The sequence below is a fragment of the Miscanthus floridulus genome, chromosome 19 (genome assembly GCF_019320115.1).
Source record: "Miscanthus floridulus cultivar M001 chromosome 19, ASM1932011v1, whole genome shotgun sequence".
Lineage (NCBI taxonomy): Eukaryota > Viridiplantae > Streptophyta > Magnoliopsida > Poales > Poaceae > Miscanthus > Miscanthus floridulus.
In genome coordinates, this window is record NC_089598.1 from 55,202,234 (window position 1) to 55,214,310 (window position 12,077).

The window sequence follows — 12,077 nt, forward strand, 5'->3', positions numbered from 1 at the left end:
GATGCTTTTATTGATGTGGCGCATGGGCCCAAGGTGGCGGTGGCTGCGATTGAATTGGAAGCGCCTCGTTCCAATGAGATGTTCCCCTCGGTGGCCTCTCCTACACTGATGTGTTTTGAAGTGGATGTCGGCGACACCGGCTATTCCTAGAATAGAGAGAATGAGGTATCTAGGCCATGTCTGTCTCCCGAGCACAGCATTGAGGTGGTGATGGCCAAGACCTCCTGTGGGCTAGTGGAGGACTTGCTTCGTTCTTCTGGGCTAGTCTGTAATCTCCAATTGGCTTCCACATCTAAAACAACAAATACAGTGGGCTTGGGTGAGGCTATGGCTTGGAACTCTCCTGGCCGGACAACGGTGCCATGCTCCTTCGGGAGCCAGCCTGTCGTTGCGGCAATGGATGGAGATCCTTTTCTGACCTCACCGAGCTCACCATGGCGCTCCCCCTCCTCCATTATCCTAGGAGAGATCTAACTATTTGCCACTCTTACAGTGGCTGCCTCTCCATTTGTCAACTTTATCGTGCCAATTACAAAATTGCCCGAGAAAACAGTAACCAGACTAATATTTTGTCATTTTCGCTGACGTGTCATGCCAGATTAGCACGCTAGCGTGGAAGTTAACGCCTCCATCTCCGTTGACCAACGGCGCCCACAACTGTTCGTCAGCTCCCCCTCATCCTGCTAATGGATGGCCGTGGCTGCCTCGGGGCTCCCGGCGGGGCACGAGCGGGGTTCTTGGGGATGGCTGCAAACACCGACGGCGAGTCAGTGGTGTTGGGAGGGTTCGAGAGCGACAACGGGATGGAGCACGCCTGCTTCAGCGGTGGCCCACACAGGTTTGGGTTGCCCTCGTACGCCGCCGTCGGCTGCGCGGCGAATGGGCCATCCTGTGGGATCACGTCGGTGAAGTTGTTCCATGACAGGTCCACCGTCGCGTTCGCTGGGACGAGCGCGGCTAGCTCGGTCGACACCACGCCAGCGAGCTTGTTCGACAAAATGTTGAGCAGGTGGAGCCGTGCCCCCCCGAAGTCCGACGGGAGGGAGCTGTTGAAGCCGTTGCCGCTGAGGTCAACGAGCTCCAACGTCTCGAGGCCCTCGATGGGGAGCTTGCCGGCAAAGCGGTTGCTGGCGAGCCCCAGCACGACAAGGCAGGGCAGCCTACACAATGCGGCGGGGAGGCCGCACGCATAGGCCGCCGCCCCACGAGCGCGTTGCTCGAGAGGTTGAGCTCCTAGAGACCGCGTGCGTAGGCTGCCGCCCCCGTGTCCGGGAGCTCGCCGGAGATGGCATTGCCCGCGAGCGAGAGCATGCGGAGCTCGGTGGCGTTGAGCAGCGTGGCCGGCAGGCCGCCGCTGAGGCTGTTCCCGGAGAGGTCGAGGTGGCACAGGTGCTCGACGCGGCCGAGGTCCGGCGACAGCATCCCCGAGAGCTACGTGTTGGGGAGCACAAGGCTGATGACCCGCGACACCGTGGCCGCCGCTAGTGACGCGCTGAGCCCGCCCGCCACCGCTGCAGCGGCGACGGCAGTGACGTTCGGCGCGGGCGCGGAGTTGCCATCGGCGGAGGCGGAGGTCACGTTGACCGCCGCCAGTCTGGCATTGGGCTGCGGGAAGCCATTGCAAACGACACCGTTCCAGGCGCATGGCGCGGCATCGCTGTAGGTCCAGCCGGCCAGCGTGCCCAGCGGGTCCACGGTGACCGCGTTCTTGAAGGCCATGAGCAGCACCCTGTCGGCATTGAGCCCGCGGGAGCGGGCGCACAGCGAGGCAAGAAGCAACAGCAGCAGCAGCCACCCCACCGCACCCACCGCAGCTCCGCCGCCGCCCCTCCTCCGACCATCCATTGCCGCTGCGGCGAGCAAGCTTCCTAGACGGCCAGCGGCGGCGCCAACATGTCCGTCCTCGATCCTCCTCCTAGGCCGCTAGCTTCCTTGGTTGCACATCACAGCAAGTGTTGACCGACCCGCTCCGACCGACTTCCTTGGTAGCTTAGCGCCCTCCCCTCGCGGTCAGGGCTCAAGAGGAGCAGTAGCAGCAGGTGGAGAGGCGGGGCGAGCAGTGCGAGGTTGGCAATGACATGTGAGGCTGGCATGAGAGGCGGTTCAGCGCTCGCGCCCGCGCCGGTGGTGAAGCAGAGCAGGACGAGGAGGAGGACAAGGAGGAGAAGCGGAGCAGGATGAGGGGGAGCTGACGAACAGTTGCGAGCGCCGTTGGTCAATGGAGACGGAGGCGTTAACTTCCACGCTGACGCGCTGATCTGACATGACACGTCAGTGAAAATGGCAAAATATTAGTCTGATTACTGTTTTCTCGGGCAATTTTGTAATTAACACGATAAAGTTGACAAACGAAGAGGCAGCCACCGTAAGAGTGGTAAATAGTTAGATCTCCCTTATCGCAGAGTTCAAGTTTCTTGTGAGGAAAAAGTCTACTTAACCCTCCCACCTTTCATACTTGGTCTACTTCACCCCCAATTATAAAACCGTCTGTTTTACCTCCTGAACTTTTCAAAACAGTCTATTTTACCCCCGGGCGGTTTTTGACAGCGGTTTTGTTACAATAACAGCGGGTTTGCTACAATAACAGCGGGTTTGCTACAGTGCCGGTGGGTTTGAATTTTTTTTTTTAATTTATTTTCGGTGAATTTTTAAAAAATCATAGTAAATCATAGAAAAATTATAAAATGAAAAATCTAATTTTATTAGACTCCACATGAGTAGATCTACATAGTGAATATATAATACGGTATGCTTTAGTACAAATTTTTTTTTTAGCTTTAGATTAATTAGAAAATCTAATTTTGTCTGTAATTAATTGGAATAATTCATAGCTGCAGCTTCTATGGTCCAATTGTGGTGAAATTTTTATGGTACGCTAATTATTGTATGCTTGAACTATAGTAAAAATTTCGTACTCATTGAACTATGTATAATTTAGTTATAGATAAATTCTAATTAATTACAGACAAAATTAGATTTTCCAATTAATCTAAAGCTACAAAAAAAATTTGTACCAAAGCATACCGTATTATATATTCACTGTGTAGATCTACTCATGTGGAGTCCAATAAAATTAGATTTTTTATTTTATGATTTTTCTATGATTTACTATGATTTTTCAAAAATTCACCGAAAATAAAAAAAAATTCAAACCCACCGGCACTGTAGCAACCGCTGTCAAAAACCGTCCGAGGGTAAAATAGACGGTTTTAGAAAGTTCTGGGGGTAAAATAGATAGTTTTATAGTTGGGGGTGAAATAGACTAAGTATGAAAGGTGAGGATTAAGTAGACTTTTTCCTTTCTTGTGACCCCACCCCAAGGCAGAGTGCATCAGAAAAGCCTCTCCAGGTTTATTCTCGTCGTTGTCTTCGACGGCACCTGCGCAAGCGCTCCAGCCTAGTGGGCGCCGCTTCTCCCTCGGCGGCAGGCTTCCCCCATGTGCACCCACCCCAGGATGGTTCGATTGCTGGTGGGGATCAGCCCCCGCCCCCTCCTGGACACGAAGGTCCTCTCTCGACTGCTAGCGTGGTAGTCCCATTGGTGACTCCGTCGGTGGCTGAGGGGCCCTCTGCTCTTCCCCTGGCCACTAGCGTGGTAGTCTCTCCATGGACTCCACCGGTGTCTGTAACTGCGCCCCTGAATGCGGGCATGGTGGGCTCGCCGATGACCCCGCCGACGACCGTGGCTGCCCCCATGCTCTCCGCTCAGGCAGATTTCATCAACAAGTTGGCCCGCCGTGTAGTCGGCCTGCTTCCTATCCCCCGATCAAATAAGAGAAAGGGCAAATCACGCCCGCCTAGTGAAGCTTCACGGCAGAGCCGGCGGCTTGCTGGGAAGAAGGTGGAATTTGGCCCTGTAGACTTGGAGAGAAGAATGAAGAAGAAGGCAATGTAGGCCCTGGACATTCTTGATGAGCAGGAAGGCATTGACCAGCAGGCTCTCGACGACTACGCCAAGCTGTTCGGTCAGCCCCTTCCTGATTCACATATTTGTGCCCTCACTGCTTTATTCAATTGGTCTCTCCCTGATGAGTTTGTCCCTGGTAATGAGGGCATTGAGCTTGTAGCTGATTAGTGTGAGAAGGTTGTCAGAGAGTTGTGGTCGTCTTTTTGATATCGTCAATGGATCTAGCTAAAATTCTTATTTGAAATGTGAGGGGCCTTAATTCTTTGGCCAGGCAAGACTCGGTTCGTACTATTGTTGATTCATCTCGTTCAGACATTGTCTGCATATAGGAAACTAAAATGGTGGCAGTAACAAGGACTCTTCTGTCAGCTCTTGGCTCTGATTTTTTTGAATTCATTGAAGTCCCTTCAGCTGGTGCTAGTGGAGGTATCTTGGTAGCTTGGCGGCAGCATATTGGAACAACTGGTGCTCAACGTGTGGACAACCGTAGTGTGTCCATACAATTCTCTCCAACTGAGGGGCAACCTTGGTGGCTTACATGCGTCTATGGGCCACAAGGAAATGAGGAAAAGATACAGTTTCTGTAGGAACTTCGTGATATTAGAGCCGCCTGCACAGGGCCATGGGTTATAGCTGGTGATTTCAACTTGATATATAAGGATGAGGACAAAAATAATGCCAACTATAACAGGGCTTCGATGGGGCATTTCAGACGCTTTATAAATGATCTTGCTCTTAAGGAGATTCCACTACTTGGTCACAAATTTACATGGTCAAATCAGCAGCATTCCCCTACTTTAGTCAGGCTGGATAGGGTCCTCTATTTAGTGGATTGGGAGGAGAAATTCCCTAATTGTTTATTGCAGAGTATGGCTTCTAATGACTCAGATCATTGCCCTCCATTACTTGGTCTGCGGGATAACCAGGATGGTCGTCGTCGATTTCACTTTGAAGCCTTTTGGCCGAAGCTAGAGGGGTTCCAGGAGGCTGTTTCAGTGGCATGGAACTCTGTAGCAGCTGGGCCGTGTCCTTTTATTACCCTGGACCTCAAATTTAAGGCTGTCTGCAAGGGGTTGCAGAGCTGGAGTGACAAGAAAGTTGGACATATAAACTCCCAACTTGTACTCGCCGGAGAAATTCTTCATCAGCTTGAGATTGCACAAGATGTTTGAGTTCTCGCTGCGAGAGAAATTTGGCTCAAAAATAACCTGAAGAAGCACAGCCTAGCGTTGGCTTCTCTTAAGCGCACTATTGCCTGGCTAAAAGATGGTGACGCCAATACAAAACTCTTTCAGCTGTATGCCCGCCATCGAAAGAGGAACATTTTCATTGGGAAGACAGTTGCTGGAGATCAAATTTTCATTGGGAAGACAGTTGCTGGAGATCAAATATGCACAAATCATGCCGACAAAGTTTCCATTATTGATGGTTTCTATAATAGCTTGCTGGGTTCAAGTGTGGGCAGGGATAATACAGTTGACCTCACTGAATTGGGGCTAGATACTCATGATTTGGCAGAACTTGGCCTCCCTTTCACTGCAGAAGAGGTCTGGAGGACTATTGAGCAGCTGCCTCCAGATAAAGCACCTGGGCCTAATGGTTTCACGGGTCGTTTTTACAAGTCCTGCTGGTCAATGATAAAGGATGATGTCATGGCTGCAGTATCGGCAATTTGGAGCAGAAAATTTGCTAATTTTGAGGTCCTCAACACATCCTTCACCACCCTACTTCCTAAGGCGGACTACGTAGAATGACCAAAAGATTTCTGGCCTATTATCCTAGTTCATAGTTTTGCTAAGCTAGTCACAAAGTTGCTGGCCAATCGTCTAGCAAGCCAGCTGCAACATTTGGTGTCACCCAACCAAAGTGCTTTTATTAAGGGTCGTTTTATCCAAGATAACTTCATGTTGGTCTAGCAAACATCAAGGTTCCTCCATCAGCAAAAACAACCACGAATTCTCCTTAAATTGGACATATCTAAGGCCTTTGACTCAGTGTCGCGACCTTTTCTCCTTGAGGTGCTGCAACATTTGGGCTTTGGGCCGATTTGGAGAGATGTCAGCAGTCTGTTGGCTTCCTCTTGCACACAGGTTTTGTTGAATGGGATTCCTGGCGACTCTATTGTTCACCGGCGCGGATTGCGTCAGGGTACCCCTATCTCCTATGTTGTTCATCCTGGTTATGGATGTCCTAGGACACATGATTTCAAAAGCAGCCAATGAGGGGCACCTGCAGCCCCTATCTAGGCAGGTACTGTAGCATAGGATTTCTCTCTACGCCGATGATGTGGTGTTGTTCCTTAGGCCGAAAGCTGGCGACATCAACTTGGTAATGGAAATTCTTAATCTTTTTGGTGATGCTTCAGGACTTAAAACCAACCTACAAAAGAGCAATGTCATACCCATCAGGTGTGGTGACACGGAACTGACCACCATCCAGAGCCTGCTTCCTTGTGCAGTATCAGATTTCCCTTGCAAATATTTAGGTTTACCCCTCTCCCTTAAGAAGCTCACTAAGGCGCAGATCCAGCCCATTGTTGATAAGATTGCTGATTAGTTGCCTGGTTGGAAAGAGGACCTCTTGACAAGGGTGGGGAGGAGAGTTCAAGTACAATTTGTGCTCACTGCTATGCTAGTGTACCTGGTTATGGCCATTGAGTTCCCTCCCTGGGCCATCAAAGCTGTGGACAAATTCAGATGAGGATTCCTTTGGAGGGGAAGAACGGAAGCAAAAGGGGGACATTGTCTTGTGGCATGGGGGAAAGCGTGTTGTCCATTGGAGCTAGGGGGATTGGGATTATCAGACCTGAAAAATCTTGGATGGGCACTGCGGATGCGCTAGGTTTGGCTTTAGAAAACCAAACCCCACAGGCCCTGGCCGAACTTTCCTGTCCAAGTTCCTAGACAGGTCCAAGCTTTCTTCAGTTTAGCGGTTGTTTTGAAGTTGGCAGCTGGGCACGCATCCTTTTCTAGACGGACAGATGGCTGAATGGCCAATCAATTGCTGACCTCGCTCCTCATCTTCTTGCTGTAATACCAAAGAGGACAACAAATAGACGCACAGTTGAACAAGCTCTTACGAATCGTTCTTGGGTTCTGGATATTTGGGGTGACACGTTAGTGGAAGTAATAGTGGAGTTTCTCAACCTATGGGATCTTCTCTATGACTTCCAGCTACGGCCGAAGATTGAAGACTCACATTTGGCTTTTGTCCTCTAGTGGACAATATTCGGCCAAGTCAGCATATGAAGTTTTTTCATAGGATCCACTCTTTTTGGCCCATTTGAGAGAATCTAGAAATCCTAGGCTCCACCCAAGTGTCGTTTCTTCATGTGGTTGGTTGCACACAGTAGATGTTGGACGGCTGTTCGGCTCACAAGGTGGGGGCTGCCACACCCAGCTCAGTGCCCTCTCTGTGATCAAGAGGAGGAAACCATTAATCATCTGTTGGTGTCTTGTGTCTTTGCTCAGCAGTTCTGGTTCTTTCTACTCCAACATTTTGGGATCCATCAATTCTGTCCACAGCTTACAGATTCTTCTTTTGATTTGTGGTGGGAAAATTCATGCAATGCTGCTGCTGGGTTAACAAGGAAAGGGTTCAACTCTCTTGTGATCCTAGGAGTTTGGACCTTGTGGAATCACCGCAAAATAGATGTGTTTTTGATGGAGCTACTCCCAGCTTGGTTGGCGCTTTGGGTTCTGCTTTGGAGGAGAGTCAGCTGTGGGCTTTGGCTAGGGCATGGGGGCTATCTTTCTTGGCTTCCCTCCCCCTCCCCAGTAGTTTTTTTTTTCTGTAGCCTAGAGCTAGTATAGCTTGGTCGCCTCTTGGTTTCTATAGGCGCGTATGTATTTTTGTTTTTTGGGTGGTGTGGTGTGTGTTGTATTAGGAGACTCTTCCCCCCTTTTTCTTCTAAATATAAAGAAGCACAGTTCTTCTATTTTTTTGAGAAAAAATGTACCAAATGGATGTGAAGAATGCATTTCTCAATGGGTACATTAATGAGTTGGTTTATGTTGAGCAACCTCTCGGTTTTGAAGATGACAAGAAGCCCAATCATGTTTATAAGCTAAGAAAGGCATTGTATGGTTTGAAGCATGCACCAATGCATGGTATGAGAGGTTGATGGACTTTCTCCTCTCCAAGGGATTCAAGATGGGCAAGGTTAACACCACTCTTTTCACTAAGAAGATTGGCAAGGATTTGTTTGTGTTGCAAATCTATGTCGATGACATCATATTTGGATCAACCAATCAAGACTTTTGTGAAGAGTTTGGGAAGATAATGGCTGATGAGTTTGAGATATCCATAATTGGAGAACATAGTTACTTCCTTGGTCTTCAAATCAAGCAAATGAAGAATAGCACATTTGTGAGTCAAGGCAAGTATATCAAAGACATGCTCAAGAAGTTTGGTATGGATGAAGCTAAGCCAATTAGTACACCCATGGGAACAAATGACAATTTTGATAGTGATGCTAGTGGCAACATGGTAGATCAAAAGTTGAATCAGTCTATGATTGGAAGCCTACTCTATGGGACCTCATCAAGGCCGGATGTCATGTTTAGTGTATGCATGTATGCTAGACTCTAAGCCTCATCAAGAGAAAGTCACTTGAAGGCTACAAAGAGAATATTGAGGTACTTGAAGCATACACAAAATATTGGTTTGTAGTATCCCAAAGGAGAAAGTTTGAGTTAGTTGGATATTCGGACTCTATCGACGAAATATGGTCGGCAGTCTACCTAGGGGTATGCCCAAGGTAGTAGATTATCGGTAGATAGGTGCGCAACCTACGGACGAGATGGTAACGCAAGACAGACATGAGGTTTTATCTAGGTTCGGCCGCCGTAAAGACGTAATACCTATGTCTTGCGTCTAATTGTATTGCTGTATGTCAATGAGATCCTTTTTGAGAGGGGTCCCCTGCTCGCCATATATAGTCTGGGGGGCAGGGTTATAGATCTGGAAACTAATCTCAACCGGTTATAATTGCCATAGGTGGCTGGATAAGGATTCCTATTCTAACCGACTAGGATCTTGCTTGATCTCCAAGTATGCCTTGATTCCTTGCGCGGGACTCCGAGCAGATTAGTTGGGCCGTGCGTCGTCTTCTGGTGGGCCGAACCCCCTGGTTCGGGTTGGCCCAAGCCTAGCCGTAAGGGTATAGGGGTTAATACCCCAACAGCTAGTCCCCGAGCACCATGTATTATGTTGTGACACGTCGTTTGATCTTCTTTGGCTAATGCGGTCTATCTTCATGTCATCTCTAACTGGTTGAAACATTGACCAAGCAAATGTGCCAGTATTCTGGTCAGCACAGAGAGCAGTAGACCACGATTATAGCCGAAGATCCCGGTTGTCCGAAGAATGCATGGTGCTCTAAAGAAAAAAGAAAAAGATTTCTTTCCTGATCAAGTGTGCCCACTTGTATTTCTGAAAAGAAATGTAAGTGACCCTTGTACAGTAGTAGTTATGGCCAACAGTCAGAGTATAGGGGTCGATAAAATAAGCACATTCACCACAAGGTGAAGTGTGCCCACTTAGTCCCCGAGTCTGGTAGTAGGTGATGTAGACACGTGGTGCCAGGGTCTAAAAAGAATTCCCAGTTAAGTTGAGAATCCAATCGTCGTACAAGCGATACGAGCTGCACTGGCAGGTGCATCGTACCGATGTAGTCCCCGAGCTTGCTGGAAGACGAGGTATCAACCTTGTAGCAAGGTCGAAGTGAGAAAAAATATCCCAACTGTATGCGAGTCGCCAGTCGCATGTAGTCAAGACGCGAAGGCCCCGAGCTATGGTCGAAGAGTGGTCGAGGCAGTCCCCGAGCATAGGTCGAAGAGCGAGCAACGAAGTCCCCGAGCTATGGTCAGAGAGTGGTCGAGGCAGTCCCCGAGCACAGGTCGAGGAGCGAGCAACGAAGTCCTCGAGCTGTGGTCAGAGAGTGATCGAGGCAGTCCCCGAGCATAGGTTGAGGAGCAAGCAACGAAGTCCCCGAGGTGTGGTTAGAGAGTGGTCGAGGCAGTCCCTGAGCATAGGTCGAGGAGCGAGCAACGAAGTCCCCGTGCGTAGCTCGAAATTCCTATAATATAAATATGTAGAATGGTAGTACATGATGTACAAAATAATAAATTATGGAGAAAAAATCAGCGGTGAAGAAATAGCGTATGATGCTCAGCAATCATTTGCAAATGAGCATGATGTGATAAAGCAGTTGGTGCTTTGTAAACATCAGTGTTAATGTGAAGTTTGTGTTTATACTTAATATAAACTGCCCGACCAGTTAGTATGTAGCTGAGTCTCCAGCCCTAGCTAGCCTGTTAACCATAACGTGGGACGCGGAGCCCGTGCACGTGTAGAAAAAACAAAGCGTCGCTAAGGAGCCGCTGCCGACCACCCATAACATAGAGAGCAGATGCCCGTGCACGTGTAGGGAGGAGCCAGAGACAGGGCCATTTCTAGAGACATCGAGCATCAACATGACTGGTCGAGGATTTGTATTAAGTATAGCGGTATGTTATATTTAAGATTATATACATGGACAAACATTATTTGAAGAATAATTATGACGAGAATGTTGTGGAGAAACGTCGTAATGAAAATTATATTAAATATAAATATTAGAAGTGTACTTATCTTTGGATAGAAATCTGGTCGATGGCGATAAAGTTGTTCGGTCCTCGTGCTTTTCGGCCTGTTGTGACGGTGGTCGCGGTTGTCATAGCGCCGTTCTTCTTGGCGATCATCATTGCGACATGGTCTAGTGGTCGAGGTGGTCGGATGGGGTCTGCTTGGCGTCGAGTGTGGTCTCGACCATGCAAATAGAGAGGTCGTGAGCTTTTGCTATTTTGAAGCTGTCATCCTCGTAGGTGTAAGCTGCGTATATGTTGCCCCTGAGAGTTAGAACCCCCTTCTCAGTAGGCATCTTGAGCACTAAATACCTGTAGTGAGGTATGGCCATGAACTTGGTGAGCGCTGGTCGGTCAAGGATAGCATGGTAGGTGCCTTCGAAGTCGGCGACCACGAAGTTGATGTAGTCGATGTGGAAGTGGTCTGGGGTACCAAATTGCACAGGTAGCGTGATCTGCCCGAGAGGTGTGGAGCTCTATCCGGGGAGAACACCCCAGAACTATGCCTCATATGGCTTGAGATCAGCCTGGGTTATCTTCAGGGCTGGTAAACTGTTCTTGAACAGTATATTGATGGAACTGCCGCCGTCAATCAGCACTCTATCAAACTAAACCTTGTTGATACAAGGATCGAGAACCAGAGGAAAATGCCCTGGCTTAGGTATTGCAGCCCATTGGTCCTTTCTACTGAAGGAGATCTCATGGTGAGACCAAGGAGGGAGCCACGGATCGGTGATGAGGTTGTCGGGATTAGCCATGTTCAAGCAAGCGCAGGCGAGCAGCTTGTGCTCTCATTTGGTCTCGATGGACACTCTGCCCCCAATGATGGTGTGGACCCGGTCGGTTGGCTTGACGTACTTGTGACGGGGATCTACGTCTTCATCATCGTTGTCCTCGTTACGCTGCTCTCCTGTGTCATTAGGCTTGTCGGATTTATCTAGAGCCTGTTGGCGCGTGTAGATGGATTTAAGAACACGGCAATTCTCCATGGTATGGTTTGACTTGGGATGGAGCTGGCAGGGTCCTTTCAATGCTTTGGCGTAGTCTTTTTTGTAGTTGCGACGTCCGCCACCTTTTTTAACGATGTTGACTTCGCGGTCATCTTCCCGAGCACGCTTGTCCCTGTAATCATCACGGCGATTACGCCGCTGATTACGCTGGTCGTGGTGGTCACGAAAATTGTTGCACTGGTTGCGGCGATCAAAATTATCGTTCGGACCACGGTTGCCGCGGTGGTCGTCATGGTGTGGGGGGTGGTCGAAGCGTGGAACCCTTGCTGCTTCTTCGATGATTATCGTTTTAGCATCATCGGCGTCAGCATATTTTTTAGCAGTAGGTAGGAGCGCTGTGACCAATTCAGGTCTTTTGTGGAGGAGCTTGTCCCTTAGGGCATCGTGGAAGCAAAGACCAGTGATGAAAGCTTCGATTGCCTCGTTGTCGGAGATTGATGGGACCTTGATGCGCATCTCTGAGAAGCGTCGGACGTACTCGTGCAGTGGCTCATCTTTGCGATCTCGAATCTACTGCAGATCATATTTGTTGTC

General features: G+C 49.1%; 1 protein-coding gene across 1 annotated transcript; it reads right to left on the reverse strand.

Annotated features, from left to right (window-relative positions):
* Positions 1-664: 664 nt before the first annotated feature.
* LOC136526060 (receptor protein kinase-like protein At4g34220) lies at positions 665-1,422 on the reverse strand. The gene is made up of 2 exons (XM_066518844.1): positions 1,281-1,422; positions 665-1,233 (listed from the first exon to the last, which is right to left on the reverse strand). Exons 1-2 carry the CDS (start codon positions 1,420-1,422, stop codon positions 665-667), a joined length of 711 nt encoding a protein of 236 aa, XP_066374941.1.
* Positions 1,423-12,077: the final 10,655 nt, after the last annotated feature.

Excerpts from the sequence above, each read along its gene's own strand:
- LOC136526060 (XM_066518844.1), bottom strand. The coding sequence starts at position 1,422 with ATGCTGTCGCCGGACCTCGGCCGCGTCGAGCACCTGTGCCACCTCGAC. Across the intron at positions 1,234-1,280 it reads CGCGGGCAATGCCATCTCCG|GAGCTCAACCTCTCGAGCAA; the intron begins GCGAGCTCCCGG and ends CGCGGTCTCTAG.